The 20,046-nt window shown below is 37.1% G+C and overlaps 2 protein-coding genes across 2 annotated transcripts; both read left to right on the forward strand.

Moving 5' to 3' along the window:
* Window positions 1-7,021: 7,021 nt before the first annotated feature.
* Window positions 7,022-9,804, forward strand: HIT3 (HIS triad family protein 3). Its single transcript, XM_086247217.1, has 5 exons — window positions 7,022-7,237; window positions 7,319-7,376; window positions 7,789-7,878; window positions 9,298-9,415; window positions 9,541-9,804. Exons 1-5 carry the CDS (start codon window positions 7,047-7,049, stop codon window positions 9,606-9,608), a joined length of 525 nt encoding a protein of 174 aa, XP_086103343.1. The 5' UTR covers window positions 7,022-7,046; the 3' UTR covers window positions 9,609-9,804.
* A 1,798-nt stretch (window positions 9,805-11,602) lies between these two features.
* Window positions 11,603-13,531, forward strand: LOC147282749 (protein PHYTOCHROME KINASE SUBSTRATE 4-like). The gene has a single exon (XM_086248272.1). It carries the CDS (start codon window positions 11,603-11,605, stop codon window positions 13,529-13,531), a length of 1,929 nt encoding a protein of 642 aa, XP_086104398.1.
* The last annotated feature ends 6,515 nt before the right edge of the window (window positions 13,532-20,046 follow it).

Below are 20,046 nucleotides of genomic sequence, written 5' to 3' on the forward strand. Positions count from 1 at the left end.
AAAAGGCATATGGTTTTTTATGCCTTTATCTCTCGGGTTGGGTGTGAATGAATAAAGTCATGGATTTTTTTATCTTTTTCATTGCTGTTTGGCACTGAGTCAATGGGTGTGGTCCCTTTGCTATTGTATTTTTAGTCCTTTTCCCCTAGAAATTATTGTTTTATGTTTTTATTTTGTTTTTGAATGCATGTGCACTTAAATATAAAAATCAGATGTGGTCAACACCAATAATGTTATTGAATGTTGACTGGGTTGATAGGAATTATTTAGTTAGGTTGGTCATAATGTTATTGGTGTGTACTTATTGGAGTTGTACCTGTTAGATATTGACAGTTACTGTTTTGGTGTCGTTTTGTGTGTTTTGACAGTTGATGAGGATGAAGTTACTTTGAGGATATATCATGGTGGTGATCTAGTGAAAATGGTTAATAAGTGGAGATATGTTGGTGGTAATCTTAGCTACTTTGACCATGTGTGTGTAGACTTCGTATCGTTGTTGGAATTGAATGGCATTGCAAAGATACTAGGTTACCAGGATGTGAGTTACTATATTTTGGAGGGAAATGAAACTGAACAGTTAGAAAGTGACATGATGGTGCTGAATGCCATTGGTAGACTTCCAGTTGGTCAACGTAGAGAGATGGCTATTTACTTTAAGCACTCCACTGAGTTCATAGAGGATAACAACTTGCAGCATTTAATAATTGAACTAGCAGAGGATGAGGAAAATGAAGTAGCAGAGGATGAGGATGAGGAAAATGAACTAGCAGAGGATGAGGAAAATGAAGTAGCAGAGGATGAGGAAAATGAACTAGCAGAGGATGAGGATGTGCAATTCGAAGAAGGCAGTGGTGAAAATGCAGAACATGTTATTGGTGGAAGTGTTGAAGGGGTCGAGACAAACATAGCAGAAAAAGTTCCAGATGAGAGTGGACATTTTCAAAGAGAGAGAAGGCGCAAAGGCAAACATCAACTGGTGGAGGATGAAATTGGTGATAAAGACAATGAAGCTGGTGATGCAGACAATATAGCTGGTGATGCAGATTATGAATCTGAAAGTGATGATGATGATCCTGATTTCCTAGATGAGTTTTATGAGCAGAGTGATGAGGAACTAAGATTGTTGAAAGAGGATCAAAGGATGTATACTAGTTATGTAGACCCTGATGAGGTAGATATTGATCCTAACTATCCTTTGGATAATGAGGTGCCATCAGACAGCACGAATGATGAAGAGTTAAGGACTCCAGATCACTCTTCAAGTGAAGATGATGAAGAATGGGCTGCCACAAGAAAACTCCCCAAGTTTGTAGACTTCAGGCCAGAGGTTGACATGAAGAAGCCTAATTTTGTTTTGGGGCACAAATATGCTAATGCTGGTGTGTTTAGAGATTTGATTAGGGAATTTTCTATAAGGTGTGCTAGAGAGATCAAATATAAGAAGAATGATAAAGATGCTGTAAGAGCTGTGTGTAAAAGGCAATGTGGCTTTGAAGTGTTTGCATCTGCTCAAAATGGCAGCACTGAGTTGTACTTGAAGACATTAAAGGGAAAACACTTTTGCTCTAGGACAACAGAGAGCAGACACCTAACTGCAGACTGGTTGGCCAACACATATGCTGTCGAGTTGATTAGTCCAAGGTGGTCCCTGCTAGAATTCAAAGCACAAGTGAGTAGGGATGTGAAACTGAATGCTTCCACTTCTCAAATTTATAGAGCAAAGTCAAAGGCTGCTGCTTTAATTGAGGGCACATACACAAGCCAATTTGAGGCACTTTGGGACTATGCTGAAGAGTTGAGGAGAGTGAATGAGGGGAGTACAGTGAAGCTTAAAACTGTACTAGATAATGATGGCAGGCCTGTGTTTCAGAGGATCTACATATGTTTGGAAGCATTGAAGAAGGGTTTCCTACATGGTTGTAGGCCTTTTATAGGGTTAGATGGATGTCATATCAAGGGACCCTACCCTGGCCAGATTTTGTCAGCTGTTGGAATTGATGCCAATAATGGCATGTTCCCTGTGGCGTATGCAGTGGTGGAGGTAGAAAATTATGACACGTGGAGCTGGTTTTTGGAGTTTTTAGAAGAAGACTTGTGTGTTAAGAACAGTCATGGCATGGTTTTCATGACTGATAAACAGAAAGGTTTGTTGGATGCTGTGGCTAATTGTTTCCCCCACTCTGAGCATAGGCATTGCCTAAAACATATGTATGAGAACTTCAGGAAAGAGCACAAAGGGGGGGCTTTGAAGTTACAGATGGAGAACATAGCTAGAGCCACACATGTTAACTGGTATGATGAAGAGATGAAGAAGATGTTGGAGTTGGATGAGAAGGCTTTCAAGTGGTTGCATGAGAAGAATGCAAAGCACTGGTGTATTTCTCACTTTGGAACATTTTCCAAGTGTGACAGTTTAATGAACAACTTCTGTGAGGCCTTCAACAAGGCTATTCTTACTGCAAGAGATCGGCCTATTCTTTCAATGCTGGAGAGGATCAGATTGTACCTTATGATATTAACTTCAAGTAGGAGAGCTGCATGTGACAGATGGAGGCATGATATTGGTCCTAGAGTATATAAGAGGCTGGATAAGATACGAGATGAGTCTGCATGGCACATTCCAAGACTAGCTGGAGTAGGCAAATATGAAGTGCATACTCATTCCAACAGGTACTTCCATGTGGACTTGAATACGCACTCATGTTCATGCAAGTCATGGGACATAAGTGGCATTCCTTGCACACATGCCTGCTCTGCCATCAGCTACTTCAATGGAGATCCAATAGAGTATACTGACCATTACTACAAGAAGGCAATGTATCAGAAGACATATGCCCCTATGATCCAGCCCATGAGTAGTCAAGACCAGTGGCCAAAGAGTGGCAACACCCCTATGAAGCCTCCTTTCTTTCACAAACAGCCAGGAAGGCCTAAAAAGAGCAGAATTAGAGCTGCTACAGAGCCTCCAAAGCCACCTAGTCAAGCACACAAGTTGAAAAAATTTAACTTCACGACAAAATGTTCCAAATGTGGCCAAGCAGGACATAACAGCAGGACATGTGGGAGGAAGCGCAATAGGGCCACCCCAAGTGAGGTAACTATTCATCTTTTTTTAAAAAAAGACTTGGTATTTTGTGATCACCATAATATATGGGAGCAATGACATTTTGTTGTTTACGGGATGTATCTTTACAGGGCAATGATCAGGATGTCCCACATACAGAGATTGAAAGAGTACCAAAGATCAGAGTGAGCATTTTTGCATGATTTGTTGATTTTTCCTTTGCTCATCTGTTAATGTATGGATGGACTTTATTACTTTCAGGTGAGGAGAGGTGGGGCCCAACAAAGGGATGCAAGACAGACAAGGCAAAGGTCTAGTCCATCTCAACCTTCCCAAGCTTCAACTCATGATGGAAATATGGCACAAGGTGCAAATGAGCTAGTCCAACCTCAAAGTGCATCTCAGCCCATGGAGAGTACTGTCCATGCCCATGTAAATACCCAACCCCATGGGTCATCTACCACTGCACCAGCCCATGTTGCATCAGACTCAGCCTCTATGCCCAAAAGGAGAAGGAAGCAAAGAGAGAATACTGAAAAAAGTGCTGCCCAACTACACTTGGAGAAATGCAAGAAGGCCCAGAGACAGTTTAGGCCATGGCAGTGATAAGTCTGGGAAACTCATGTTGTGTATTATTGGCAGTTTAGGCCCGGAGACAGTTTAGTCCATGATAATTTACTCATTTTGTGTACTTTGTTATGTTGAAACTCATTTTGTGTATTTTGTTATGTTGAAACTCATTCTGGGAAACTAGGTTGCGATTTCAAGCTTGTTTTGGGAAGCTTGTTATTTTGGGAAGCTTGTTTTGGGAAACCATGTTGTTATTTTGGGAAGCTTGTTATGTGCAGTTTAGGGTTTAGGGTGTTATGTGTATTTTGGGAAGCTTGTTATGTGCAGTTGACAGGTTGAATTTAGATTCATTATTTTTGTCCATGTTTGGGTGCTAAATCTTTAACAATTGCACTAAACTAGGTTGCATTCTTCACTTACTGATCAAGCATTTTGTTGAGCACTCCTACAAATGCAATTTTCATTCCCTAATGGGAATTATGGAAAACAAATCAAAATGACCAAATTAGATCAACTATTTTTGAGCACTCAAATGCAATTTTCATTCCCTCATTTTGGATTCAATTACATACCACAGAAACTATATTTCATTCCATTAATACAACTTACACATTCCATTACTATTACTAAAAGAAATACCACATACCCCATACATTCTTGGCTAAACGAAATACCCCATACATTCACCATTGCAGTTTGATCTAAACTTAAATCCTTACAAAAACATCAGCCTGCCCCATAACCACTGAAACCCACATCATCTTATTCCAGTACAGAATTACACCACCACACCAAAAGAAAGAAACCCCATGACAGAAAAAGAACAACCCACAGACATTTGACTCTTGCATTTTTTCTCCCCACTTCATGCTCCAACTCTCTAGTCCTCCTCAGCAAACCCGGGATCACATTCCTCGAACGGGGACACATATCGGGATCGAACCACATAAAAAAACCACATCCTCTATTTGTCTACATGAACAAGATTTAATTAAATACCAGAAAAATTTATAGTTCAACCACACAAAATAGGCTATTGCTGTTACCCGAGACCATATAGAACACCCATAGAACCTTCTCCCTGGGTGTGCATCTGTCCAGGAAGTACAAATGCGAGCTTTCAGCCCACACCCACATCGAACGGTTGATTCCCCTTCCATGCCCTGATTCGAGTAACTTTGGTTGCTTCGGTAGCTTTGGTTGCTCATCTTGGACCACTTTGACAGTAGATTTATAGGAGATACAGTAAGGCTTGATTTTTAGGGAATGGGTCTTATGGGTCACATAAGCCAGCCTTTATAGACTGCGAATGGAAGGAAGAAGGAGGGAACATAGGGAAAAAGGAAGAAATAAAGGGGGAAAATGTGAGTCATTGCCAACGTGGCCAAGTGGGGCCCACAAAATACAGAAATGGCACTCATGTGGCACTCAGAGGGCTGAAATGACCATATTACCCACGCCACGTCATCTTTTTGACGGAGGTCAAGACGGAGTGGACGGAATAAGGTTATGTGGGACACGGACTTAAAGTTCAGGTGGTTAGTTGACAGAAATAAAGATTAGGGGGCAAAGTGAGAAACAACCTATAAGTCAGGGGGCAGATGTGCAAATAAGCCTACTTTTATTTGTTGATTTACATTTTGCTAAATGATGGCCATAACTACACAAGCAGGCCCACAACGTTCGCTACAAATGAGGAGACGATTAATATTTTTATTTTATATGAATATGCAAGTTATGTAAATAAATTATGGCTCACACACTGACACACGTGAGTGTCCATTTCTGTTAAGTTAGTCCATTGTGTTAATGCCTATAGGCTATAGGAATCTAACATTTATGTTTCTGTAATGTAGGGTTTTTGCACCCTATATGCTGCACGTGTATGTAAATCTTTGCTTATTAAGTGTGTGGTTTGTTGAAATTGTTTGAAGCAATTACTAGTCTCTTATTGGGTTAAATCTCATTAGTAGTTTGTTTTGATTCCTGGTTCTAACAAAGAGACGGGTGCGAAGACTTGGCAGTAGATTGAGGTTGAGGCATGGTCCCACAGGGTTAAGGATTAGTAGTATAATTTCTTTTTGGTGCATTAAGAAAGATTTCCATTGAGAATGTTTGAATAAGAGGTTTTAAGTGTGTAACTCTAGTTTACTTTCATGATATTTGTTTTCGGTTTGTTACGGCTTGTTATCAATCTAAAACTAGGTCCACTTATGTTTGAAGTACTTCTTCTTTAATTTAATAATTCTTTAGGTTTAATAGCTAAGAAGGGCTTCCTATTGGGGTATGACAGTATGAGCCTGGTCAAGATACAGTCGGGAAAACCTCATTCCCACTGTCATCTCATCCATATGCTTTGGCCGAAGTCTTTAACTCACATTAGATCAATTGCATATGACAAACTTTCTTTCCGCATTGGGTAAGATGATAGATCCCTTATTGACCACTCATATGTCTTTGTGCTCTATTTTACTAAATCCAGTGGTACACACATTGTACTTTGATACACGTACATTGTATCACTAAAGTACATTGATAAAAAATAGAAGACAATCTTGGTGTTTCAAGTCAAAGGACTAATTCGAATCCACAATCTAATGAGATCTAGCTTGTTTGGTGGTTGTTTCACTTCATACAAGAATCTCATATGTTGATGTTGTTTAGTAGATTTATATTTCGATTGGCACTCATGCTCTTGCCCTGGTGTCCCTCACACGTACAGTCTGAGACTAACTGCATCCACATTTGAGCAGCTTTAAGAGCTATGATGATCTCACTCGGATACATTGTTACCCAGACAGTGATCCCTTCAATTAGGAACATTTTAAGAACTATCAACGGATACGTATAATTCTCGCTGATAACAAATATTTGTTTACTTATACTCTCTTCTTAAATATCTCTAAGATGTCGTCATTTTTTATGAATCTACTTAACGAATGACTATCCAAAAATGTTGTCCTCAAGGTAGGTCACGATTGGCTTTAGGGCACACATTTCCTGCACTCCATTGTCTTTCAACTTAATGGGCATCTTCAAAAGCTTTCCACTTTGAAGGTTGTCCAAATTTTCGAACTGACATGCCATTTCTAAAACTGTGAAGATTCAAGATTCTCTGATCTCAATTTGGCAGAAATTTTAGACTTCAAACTTCAAAATAAAATGAGATGAAATGGAAATGTTGGTAGAATCAGGGAGGTTAAGGTATGGAATGAAGTAACGAGTTTACCCTTAGAATGTGCCCCACGTGATGGGCATGTGGTCTTGTGTGAGGAGCTCGTCCAACCCGGATGGAAAGCCAGAAGTGAAATTTAGCCAAAAGAATTTACTCAATTTTTAAAAGAAATAAGAGGAAATTACTGTAGTAGGCACATAAAGGAGGAGGAGCCGAGAGTGAATCAAGGGGCATGAGATGGAAAAAGAAAAAAAAAGTAGCGTGATATTGAGGTCTGGTAGTGATCGAAGCGACGATAAAAGCAGCCGACTCGCAGTTATAAGCTCTCACTTGCTCACTCCAGTACCCATCAACGCCATGGCTGCTGCTGCTGCTTCTTCTGAGAAGGAGGCTGCTCTTGCGGCCGTTCTCTCTGACTCCCCCACCATGTATTCTCTACACCTTTTGCTTTCGCTTCTTTCGATTTTTCACACTCTTTGTTTGTAATCTGTCCGATTTGAACTTTTCAGATTTGACAAGATCATCAGCAAGGAAATACCCTCTAAAGTGGTTTTTGAGAACGATAAGGTAAATTTTCTTTAGCAAGGAAATCCCATCCTTGTTTGTTTAGTTCATAAGCTTTCTCTCATGGGTGTCCTTGTGATTTATGTGAAAATGTGGCTGCTAATCGCTTTCTTCTTTGGATTACCACTGCGATTGCAATTCCTGTCCTCATAAATCATATTCTGTTCAAGTAATACTAGATTGATTACAGTCAACCCAACCATGACAAATTAACAAATAAATTTGAAGTTTCTTAGGTTCTTGTTTATTCAAAGCTGTGTCATTTTACATTCATATCTTCTTCTGTAAAGTGAATCTTCATCAATGTATTTTAATGTAGTCAGCTCATCTGTGGTTGTTTTATCTTATTGATTTTTAAGTACTAGCTTTTTTGTGGTTATTCCCTCCACCCCCTTTTTGTTTTTTTTTTGAGCAGGTCCTTGCTTTTAGGGACATTAATCCCCAAGCTCCAACACACATTGTGATCATTCCCAAAGTTAGAGATGGCTTAACTGGACTGTCTAAGGTACTTTCTGATGAATTATTTTTATTGTTTTTTTTTTTTTTTTTTTTCCTTTTTCTCTTTGTGCCCCATAGCTAGGCATTTACATTCCTAAATATAATGTGTGTCCAACGGTTAAGAGCCATTGTAATTGAGAAACCATAATTAACCCCCATAATCTAGCTATAATTACAGATATAGCCTACTACAATATTGTAATTGCAGTCCAAGAAATGAGAAATAATTAGTTAGACCCTACTTGCTAAATAACTGCAAATGAACCCCTCCATTACTATAGTGAACTGAAAGTAAATTAAGTAATTGATTGTATAACTTATTGGTTGATATGTCTATGCTCTTCTTGGACCTATGGTCTACTCACAATAATTGACATACTATTCCCAAAATCTGTTTTAAAAAAATATTCTGTAGTTTAATATATAGAGATATATAGAAAATCATTTTGGAAAAACCCATTGAATGCTTAGATTTTCTTTGATCAATTGTAGCCAACCAATAATACTTAATGTGATTGACCTTGAGGTCAAAGAGAGCTTGTTGTCCATTGTGAAATTCAAAGCCCCAGGGCCTGATGGTATGCTTGCCAGTTTTTTCCATTATTCTTGTGACTATGGTTAAGAATTGTTTAGAGAAAGGTAGTATTCTTGAAGGCCTCAATAACACTTTGATCTAGTTGATCCCTAAAGTGGATAAGCCAACCTTTGTGAAGCAGATGAGACCCATCACTCTCTGTAATACCTTAAGATCATTCTAAAATCTTAGTTTCTAGACGCAGACCTTTGATGCCCAAATTGATTTTCCCTACACAGACAAGTTTCATTCCTGTAAATTGCATTGATTACACGAAAAGTAGATTCTCAATCATGTTGTGCTTGGTACTTAGTATGCACTATTTTATCATACTTTGAACTGTGCTCTCGCATCACACATCCAATTTTTATATATATTCTTTTAATATGATCATATTTGTATCTGAAGTGTGTAAAATAATGTTATCTAATTGTGACTATTATCGGTTATGTGTATTAAAAGAAACTGAAGATGAAAAAATGTTAGGAATTTTGATACTGCAGTAAGCTTCTTGCAGCATCACTCCTCCAAACGTCATGTGTGCTTCATCTGTATAAAGTTACTTACAGGTGGGAAATACCATTCTCAAGGTTTGGCTAAAGTAAAATATTAGAATGACATGAGATGTTGAATGAAATAGGATTTTTAGTGGATATGAACATTTCCTTTCATGGTTATAAGGAACCTGCCATTAACTTTGGTTCCCCTTTACAAGAATAATATAAACATTATTCTTGGCTGTCTTGCAATCTGTTAGTTGTTGGACGAGCAATTGCTGATCTTTCTTTATTGACAGATTGCACTTAGTGGTAGAAATATAATCTGTCCTTGGTTATCTTTCTTGTTTTCAAGGCTGAGGAGAGGCACTGTGAGATTCTTGGTCAGCTTCTCTACACTGCCAAACTTATTGCCAAACAGGAAGGTCTTGATGATGGCTACAGGATTGTGATTAATGAGGGGAAAACAGGATGTACGTATTCTTTCTTTACGTTAAATGCTTGGAATTGGTGACATCATTAAGTCTATATCTTCAAATGGTTGTTTTTTGTTAATATAGATTTTTATACATAATACTTTGGTGATGTTTTCCTGCAGGCCAATCGGTTTTTCACCTTCACGTGCACCTCCTTGGAGGACGACAAATGAACTGGCCCCCTGGCTAATATGGAGATTTGGTTGGAAAGTTTGTGTGCGAGGGTGAACAAGATTATTGCGACTGTCTTTGTCAAAACTTACAGGCATGTAATTAGTAACTTTTTTATATCATTGGAGATCTGGAACCAAGCTATGCTACATGGTAAAAGCTTTGTTTCTTAAAACCATATTCTAGTACTCTTCAATAAATTGGCTTGTTACTGATGGCCTTGGTTGTTGCGCTCTAGGGTCTTGGTTCGGACGTAGTCCGTGGTAGTCGAGGGGTTGTAGAGGTGTTTGTTTTTATGTCATGAATGTCAATATGGCCTATGCAGAGACAATAGTAATGAAGCTATTTTCTAGAGTGGTTGTCTAACATTTATGTAGTGGTTAAATTTGGAAAACTTAGCTCAGATCGAAGAGGTCTCATGGTTGAAACTTGGCACATTAGACATGACCTTAAACTGCAAGAAATGACACGTGGTATGCATGGAGAGGAGGGTTAACCTTCTAGTGTGCACTGAAGCTTGTTGGCATCTCTGCCTAGAGCTCCCCCCTAGGCCTAGGGTCTCCTTGCTTGCAGTTAAAGCTCTTCCTTAGGTTGAGTTGGTCTACCTAGAGGTTGAGTTGTTACAGCCTTCAGTTTTATTTTTATTTTTTTTGATGTGATTGTTTGACAATCACTATATATAACTCAATTACAGTTGCATCAATATACTAGCCCTCAAACCATATTAAACCCTAAGCCATTGTGATTTTTTGTTTTGTTTTGTTTTTTGCTTTTGAGCAAACCTAACCATTGAGATTAGCTCAAGTTTTGGTAAGATTGTGTGTTAGTAACTAATGTAACTCAATTACAGTTACATAAACTTACTAACCCTAAACCCATATTAAACCCTAAGCTGTTGGGATTAGCCCAACCAAATGAAGGGTGAGAAATGAGTTAGGATTATGATAGATTAAAGGTTTGATCCCATTTAATGTAACAAATAAATGAAATATAGTATAACTCTACTCTAACAAATCCAACAAACCTTATTTGGTCTAGAGTTAATATTATAAACCTTAAATTTTATAATAAATTACTTCCAAAGACAAAAAACGCAAGGTTCTTAATTGAAAATTCACCTTAAAAAAAAATTAAGCCAAAGGACATTCTATTTTGTATGTATGCAGTTGTCGGTGTAAAAAAAGCTACCGAACGCTTGGCAGATGTAGATGCATTTAAAGCTAATTTTGGAGTTGGATCTACAATTTTTAAGATATTTTGAGCTTGCATATCTAATTTTTAGGATGCAGATGCACGTGTTTAGCTTGCATCTGCAACCTCTAAGTGCTCGGCAAGAAATGCCGAGCGCTCGGTAAGAATTTTGTCCGGGAAGTTAAGTATTGGGGCGGGTGGACTGTGGATTAAGTTTTTATTTTTTTTTATTTTGGCTTTATAGGTAAAATATCTTAAATTCTAAACCCTAAAATCCTAAACTGTAACGCAACTCAATCATAATTATTTCATGGAAAAAAAAGTATAAAAACAAAAATGAAAAAGCAAACCAAATAGAAGAGTGTTGCGGAAGATAGATAAGAGTCTTACACTAGTTGGTGGTTGTCTCTCAAAAGTCCAAAATTCCAGACCAAGAATCACAGGTGGAATTGTCTTTGACCCAAAACACCATGATCAAGATGGAGGAAAGGAAAAACTAATAATATTGGGCATGTTCTTTTGGATTTATAAAGTACTTCTTTCCTAAAACCTAATTTTCTACAGCCTAGTTAAAATAATTTTAATTGCTTCATGATTGGGCATCGAATAATTGGACAAGTATTTGTACTCATACGTCCTGTCTGAGTGACAATATATGTATAAATATATAGCTAGTTACATGCTCTAGCAAGTAGAGGAAATTGAGAGGCGATTGAATTCCATTCCATTCCATATTCTCTCTAATAATTTCACAACATTTTGGGTGCTATATTATCCAAACTTTCTAGGGAAATTAGAAAGAGGGGAAGACAAGAGGGAACAATGGAGAGATCAAGAGTAGTAGTAACGAAAGCAGGTGTGAGCAGTAGTGGCAGCATATTTGATCAAAAAAGATGTGCCATATTCCTCGGAGGAGACAGATCAAATGCATGTTTCTCCGCCACCACTTATCTCAGACCGCCGCCACATCATCAACAAATCAACGGCCAACAACAAGACCATCATGACCTGGGTGGTGGTGGATCCACCTTCGTTAATGGTCGCAGTAGTACAGAAATAAGCATTTTCGACGCCCACAAGTACTTCAACGAAATATGCATCACGAACGACGCCCAAAAGGACGTCGTTGTTTGTGGGGATCATGATCAATGTGATGATGTCTCTACAGTAGTTCCCAGCAGATCCTCTTGGGCTTCCTCATCGGTTGTTGATCATGATTCTAATTATTCGAGTATCGGAAGGAACGTCTACCGAGCTCGTTCTTTCCATGGGGCTGCTGCTGTGACACCAACGGCTTCGTCGGAGGCCAGTTGGAACAGCCAGACTGGCCTCCTATCCAATCCCCCTGGTACTATTGCAGTGTCTTTGCGGAGTCCAACCCTTCATCAATATCAGAAGAAGATCAAGATTAGAGGGCAGCAGACTACACCACCGTCGACGTCTACTCCGAGATGGTTTAGGTTCCCAAGGCGATGCCCCTGCTCGGGCAAGAAATCGGTTCAAGTTGAGGGTCAAAAATCATCGCAACCCAATGGTACCACTCCTCCTCCACCACTACCAGCGAGGAGAGAGACTCATGACAATGTGGAAATGAATAAGAAAGAAACGTCGTCGTCGTCGTCATTGTCATTGGTGTCCCTGCCGCCGCCGCGTGATCATGATCACCAATATAATGTCTGGGGTCAAGAACGTCCTCGTCGTAATTGGGAGCCGCAAGTTACTATTAACACCATCGCTCCTGCTGTTGCTGCTGTGAAGGAGCCTTCAAAGCCCCCAATGGGGGTGCCCTTCAATAAAGATCAAGGACATACTACTAGTACTGGGTTTAGCTTTCCTATATTGAAACTGAATGGGGGTACAACGACGTCGTCTTCGACAATGAATTCGTTGCATGATCGGGTAGTAAATGTTGGTAAAATTTGTCCACCTGATCTCAAACACCAGATTATTAGTTCACCTCGGGACTCTTTGGAAGTTTTTGGTGGATCCGGACAACCCTTAGTAAAGTCGTCGTCCAATGAACAATCAAGTACAATTTTGAGGATCCAGAAACCTAATAGTACTGATCATCATCATCACCACCACTTGAGTAGTGCAGGTTTCACATTCCCTGCAAGTCCCAAATCGCGACGAATAATTCCCAATAATAATAGTAATAATATTGAGGATGATGTTGATGCGGCAAGCGATACAAGCTCAGACTTGTTCGAGATCGAAAGCTTGTCCACTAGTACGACTGGTACTGCTCAAATCACACAATCAATGTTGTACCAATACTGGCGCAGGAGCAGGAATAATTCACTGGATGATGAAAATATGAGACGTTTGGGTGCAAATGTGGGCAGCATGTATTCGCGGCAGGCAACGGAGTACTACTGCTACGAGCCAAGTGAGGCGAGCGTGGACTGGAGCGTGACCACGGCGGAGGGGTTCACCAACGCAGCATCGGAATCAGCAGCGGAGCATGCACATGATGATCAGTTGGAAAAGATGAGCAGTACTCGGCGAAATTCTTGTTCGGGAAATAATTATGGGTTGTTGAGCTGTCGATGGGAAAAGGCGGTGAGTACGGTGGGCCCAAATCCAGTAAAACTGATTATGCCTGCGGCTGAGGGACAAGATGCGGTGGGACCGCCACCGCCTCATCATCGGCCTCCATCATCACAATCGTCAAAATACTCGTCCACCACGAAGCATGTGGAAAGTAGGCCACCCTTACCCAAAAACAATAAGCTGCCACGGCTCCGCTAGCTAAGCAATAACGTCTCACTCATAATTGACTCATCGCTAAGATCGCTTGTCTCTTCCTTCTGCGACATTGTAGCATACATATATATATATATATATATAGGCAGGAATGAAGCAGCTTTGCATAACTCCATATGGAATATGGGCCATATCCACTCCTACAACGCCACCATCTCAGCTCTCGTCTTATTCTGCTTTTTACTTTTCATAATCGTGTGATATGTTTTTTGTGCATGTTCTAGGATTATTGGGTTGTTTCCATTATATAATTATAGTATGCATGGGTTGTATTTTATGTTTTTGTATTTTTCTTGCTTGTACCTTGTGTTCCTAATAATTATTTGGCATCTGTTATACGTACCAAAAAATAATCACTTGTTCATTTTTAATCAAAAACTAATAATAAATTATATACTCAAATAGAAATAAGCATATTAATCAATTTAGGCATCTCTAGCCCTTCTGTAAACTTCTCCCCAAATTTAAATTTGGGAAAAAATGACATAAAACACAACTTCAATAATTATTTAAAATGTCCCAAAATTTGAGATTTCTCTAAAATTTCACCAAATCAAATTATATGGATGAGGCTCACCAAACCTCTAACAGTCAAATATTATATGATTTCGGGAAATTTCAACTTTAGCATTACAAAGCTTTTTTATTTTTAACTTTTTTTTCTAAACTTATCCTTATATATGAAGGAAATATAGAAAAATAACTGAAGATACTCTTAAAAAGCCTTTTAGTGTTGGATCCCGATATCTTTGCCATACATAATTTGATTTAATTGGTTGTGAAATGTAGTGCTCTTCGTCAAGAGATTTCTTGGGATTTGCTCATGCCCACCGGCCACCATGATCAGTGGATGATGAAGGGGGGCCGGGGGGGGGGGTTGGGGGGTGGGTATGGTGGGAGGCACATCCTTAATCCTTTTTTTTTTTTTTGGGGCCAGAAGCACATCCTTAATCCTTAATCCTTTGTTAGAAGTTTGATGACACAAAAAAAAAAAGTTCCTTTCTCTGTATCAATATAAAACCAAAATTTTGTGAGTAACAAATTGATGAGAAAAATAGTTTTTTCCACACAGTATGTATAAGAATCTAAACAATTTTCTGAAGTATGAAAATGAATTGACCTTCCCTAAAATTATATTTGGTATGACAAAACAAGATGAAGACATGCTACGAAGCAATTTGCTCAAGAAATAAAAAAAAGCATAAAAGAGATAAATATATTTGAGTTGAATGACCCAAATCACAACAATGACCTAACATCGATCTTGAGGCCCTATCAGTTTTGAGTTGAAAGAGAAAAATAATATATGAATTGAATCTATATATGCATGGAAATCTTAGCGATGGAGTTGTTAATGACTCATCAAGGCATATATAAAAATTTAATTTAACAGAATCACCAAGGTTATGTTAAGTGAAACGATTAATAAATATGTTAGACAAAATAAACAAATTAAGATAACAACATAATAGTTGAAACAAGTTTAAAAAACTGGAAGAAAATTTAATGGAATAAAATTGAAAGTGTTTTTTATGGGATTACGTGCATGGATTCCCATGTACGTACGTTTTAAAATGATCATACATGCGTTTGATTTGGAGTTTCGAGCAAACAGTTAAGAATGTCAATATTGATTAGCTATATATTGGTCGGATTCACTTGGGCACTCAACCCATTAAATGCAATAATAATCAATTAGAAATCTCCCTTCCTATTTGGTCGAATCCTTCAATATTTCTAAGTCTGTAGATCTTTGATGAATATATAGCCGGTGGGACTCCTTTAAGGCAGGGAAAACAACTAATTAAGTCTATATAAAATCATAAGCAATATAACTAAATTTGATTACGCATGATGCCAATAAATATTCGAGCGTCCATTAGCCGACGAATACTTCCTGAAAGCATATCAAAGCTCCATCAAAGCTATCACCAAAAAAAAAAAAGCTCCATCAAAGCTCCTAGAACAATATGGAGAAACCAAATTGGGGGTTTTGCTGTTAAAGATGATCTCACTCCTCCATGTGTTTCCAAATTTGCCCGTACATAGTTTACCTATAACAGATAACCAACAAAAACTTAATTAAGTTTTCTTGGAAACAAGTCCCTCCAACATGAGACGACAAAACTTATGTGAAGGCCAAGAGCAGCACACGAAAGGAAAAGATGATCTATGTCTTCCACCTGAGAAGTTGATCTAATTGAAACTATAAAATTAATAAGGGTACAAGTGCCCTAGGTACGTTAAAATTTCGTTTGTATTTCTTTTTAATTAAGCCCTACCATACAAGCCATAATTCTTGATTGGATTTGGATCAAAATGATACAAAGCAGTTTCTTTATTAGTTTGCACTTCTTCACCAAAAATATACAAGACATAATTCTTTTTAAGCTTACCTTACAATCCTAAAAGCACACTTGGGATTAAGAAAATTCATTTATATATAAATAAAAATGTCAATTCACCATAATATAATTAAGCAAAATCATTTATATAAATTACGCTGAACTCATTGTTTACCAATAATCCTACGGGCAACACCTTATATCCCAAGATACGTCACTTCATTCCATAGTTAACACTAGGTCATGAACTACTCACTTCAACTCTCTCATTAATAAATCTAGAACTCTAACTGCTGAATTTACTAATTTCAAAAGTAACACACGTCAATATTTCATAATCTTGAGCACTAAAAACTCTACAACTTACTCCTAATTACAGTTTAATTTGCCTTGCAGTATTACAACTGCTCAAGATTAGGCATCAAACACACTCAAACAACAAAATTTTATGAAATAAAGGCTGATCTGTGTGTACAAATTTTTCATAGACGTAGTACACTATGAAAAACAACACCACAATGCTTCCACTTTCCATAGGTAGCACCAAACACACCCTACAAATCTCAATTACCATTAGCCCCGGCCATCTCCTTAATCCCCAAACACAACCTAAGAGAGATTTCTTTTTGTGAAAAAACCAACTCAGTCTTGGTCAATTTATAGATAAGATCGAGGGTTCTAAAAGGCACTAAGGGTTTGAAAAACAATGGGTTATTAGTGGTTAGGTATGTGATGAGTTCTTGTCTAGTCTAGATATTCCTCTTGAATCTATATCTGTCTGGTGGATATCTTTCTTTTTTTGTTGCATACTATTTGGCAAGTTTCTAATTTCTTATTTGGAAAATTCATTTTTTGTTAATAAATACGATGAATAGAAGAATAAATGAATAAATACAATGTATATGTCCCTTTTTATCCTCTGTTTCTTTTTTTTTATTGCTCTGTAGTTTATTCTCTATTTCGAAAACTGGTAAAATATATGCTTTGTAATATAAATTTCTCACTGAAATTTTTGGCTAGCTCCTATATGTAAAAATATGAAAATCTAACAAAACATGCAAAATTTTGAAAAGAAGAAAATCCATATTTCGATGGTTAACTTATTTTAATTGAAATTAATTTGTTGGTCACAAAACGGAAATGAATATGTTAGACAAAATAAACAAAGATATATAAGAGTTGAAACAAGTTTAAAAACAATAGAAGAAGAGAAAATCAAGCTGAAAGTGTATGGGCGTGGTACGTATGTATTAATTAAATTGGTAATCACACGTCTAATTTGGAGCTCTGAACAGGCAGTTAAAAATATTTAATGTTGTTGATTAGATGTTTGATTCTTTAGGGTACTCAAGCCAATACATTAATTATCAATGTAGAATCTCTATCAATATTGCTAAGTTTGTGGAAGCTATGATATATATATGTATATATATATATATATAGGCAGACATAGTTCCTCCTGTAAGGCAAGGCATTTAGCATCATAGATCATAGATCATATGCTGACAAGTCTATATAAAACCATAAGCGACGGAGTTGTTAATGACTCAACAAGGCAAAAAAATTAAATTTAACACAATCATCAAGGTTACGTTAAGTGAAATGATTAATGAATATGTTAGGCAAAAAAACAAAGATAGAAGTTATAACTAGTCTAAAAATCTGGAAGAAAATTAGTGGAAATAAAATTGAAGGTGTTTTAATTTGATGGGATTACGTGCATGGATTCCCGTGTACGTACGTATTAAATTGATCATACGTGCACGCGTTTGATTTGGAGCTCCGAGCAAGCAGTTAAGAATGTCATTGATTAGCTATCTGTACGTAGGATTTAATTGGGCACGTACTCAGCCCATTAAATGCACTAATAATCAATTTGGAATCTCCCGTCCATTTTGGTCGAATCCTTCAATATTGCTAAGTTTGTAGAGCTATGATGAATATATAGCCGGTGTGACTCCTTTCTTAAGGCATGGAAAAAAACTACATCTATATAAAATCATAAGCAACATAGTTGATAAAGACCGATGGAGCCATTAAAATTTAACTAAATTTGATTACGAATGATGCCAATAAATAATAGGAAGTCCATTATAATTAGCTGACAGATACTTCCTGAAAGCATACAAAGCCCTAGAAGAATATGAAGAAACCTGATTTGGGGGTTTTGCTGTGAAAGATGATCTCACTCCTTCATGTGTTTTCAAATCTGCTTTAGTTTTCCTATAACTAACATATAACCAATAAAAAGTTAATTAAGTTTCCTGGGAAGCAAGTCGCTCTAACATGAGATCGACAACAAAACTCAGCAGCCCACAAAAGGAAAAGATTATCTATGTCATCCACCTAAGTGGTGCAAAGAACACGTACACTTGAATGTTAGAGAAGTTGATCTAATCGAAACTATAAAGTTAATAAGGATACGACTATTGCCGTAGGTATGTTAAAATTTAGCTTGCATTTCTTTTTAAGCCCTACCATACAAGCCATATTAATTATTGATTGGATCTGGATCAAAATGATACAAAGCCATTTCTTTATTAATTTGCATTTCTTCACTAGAAATATATCAGACATAATTCTTTTTAAGCTTACCTTACAGTCCTAAAAGCACACTTGGGCTTAAGAAAATTCATTTATATATATAAATAAAAATGTCAATTCACCATAATATAATTAATAAGCACAATCATTTGTATAAATTAGGCTGAACCTCATTGTTTACCAATAATCCTACGGGCAACACTATATCTCAACCTAGTGATTCCAACCTAAATATATAGATTTTTTTTTTTTGTTAAAATATATATGTATATATATATATATATATATGCATGATGTTCAATTATATAGAGATGATACACTTCATTCCATATATAGTTAATACTAGGTCGATCATGAACTACTCACTTCAACTCTCATTAATAACTCTAGAACCCTAACTGCTGAATTTAAAAATTTCAAAAGCAACACGTACACGTCTATATATCATAATCTTAAGCACTAAAAACTCATTCAATCAATATATGCCTCTCTCAATTCAACTGCTCAAGATAAGGCATCAAACACAATTAAACAACAAAATCTTAAGAAGTAAAGGCTTGATCTGTGTGTCAATAGACGTAATCCACTATGAAAAACAACACCACATTAATGCTTCCACTTTCCAATAAGTTATTGAACTATGCATGCTTGATTTATAATACACTAATTAAATGTCAAAACCTTAAGGTCATACCAGCAAAAATAATTTGTCTTGACCCATATTTATACAAAGAAAATGAATAAATTATTGAAAAATGATCTGCACCTTCTATCGATTTGTCAAGATCATCAAGACATACACAGTGTCATTCAACTGTAAATGTCAAATTAAAAACTGGTAATTTTCATTGATCCAACTCTGTCAAATTACAAACTGTATATCTAGCTATCAAGATCATCATAATGACATACTCTATCATTTGCTTAAGTACTATCATTGGCTCTGTTTGCAAGGTCATTTACTCTTTAATACATGGAACCTCACTAGAAAGAAGCCACATAAACAAAGGTTTATTGCCTGGTAAATAGCTGATCCAATCAAACAAAATAAGGAGTAGTAGACGAAACAACAAACGCTGAGGAAATTCGAATAATCTTGGTTCTAAAGTTATGGAGGTAATTAGGCTTTGCTGGAGTCAAAAGTCATTCCTTCATGACCATCTTCTTGAGGATCTCAACTGCAAACTGGCTGCTGGAGTAATTCCGAAGAGAATCAACATTGCAGATGCCATTAGATCCTGCAAGATCACTACCTCGTAGTTTCATTTTCCGCATTTCATCAGGGATAGAAGGAACATTCTAATGTCATCTCTTTCCATATTTCTGAAATATCATCTTCCACAATATCACTTTTATGACACTGTTCTTCATTCTGGAAATTTTGGTGATTACCTTCCCCTAGAACTTCATGAACAACAAATGAACACTACAAGAAAAGTCACTTTTTGTAACATTATATTTACAACATTTGATATGTAAATGCTGTTAATTATAAATACTTATAACATTTAATTAAAAAAACGTTGCATTAACTATGTTAAGATATACAACACCTGATTTTACTCACCTTCACGCCTTAAAATTCCACACTTCCACACATTCATTTGCAAC

Source organism: Dryas octopetala, chromosome 6, assembly GCF_963921425.1.
Source record: "Dryas octopetala chromosome 6, drDryOcto1.1, whole genome shotgun sequence".
NCBI classification, from domain to species: Eukaryota; Viridiplantae; Streptophyta; class Magnoliopsida; order Rosales; family Rosaceae; genus Dryas; species Dryas octopetala.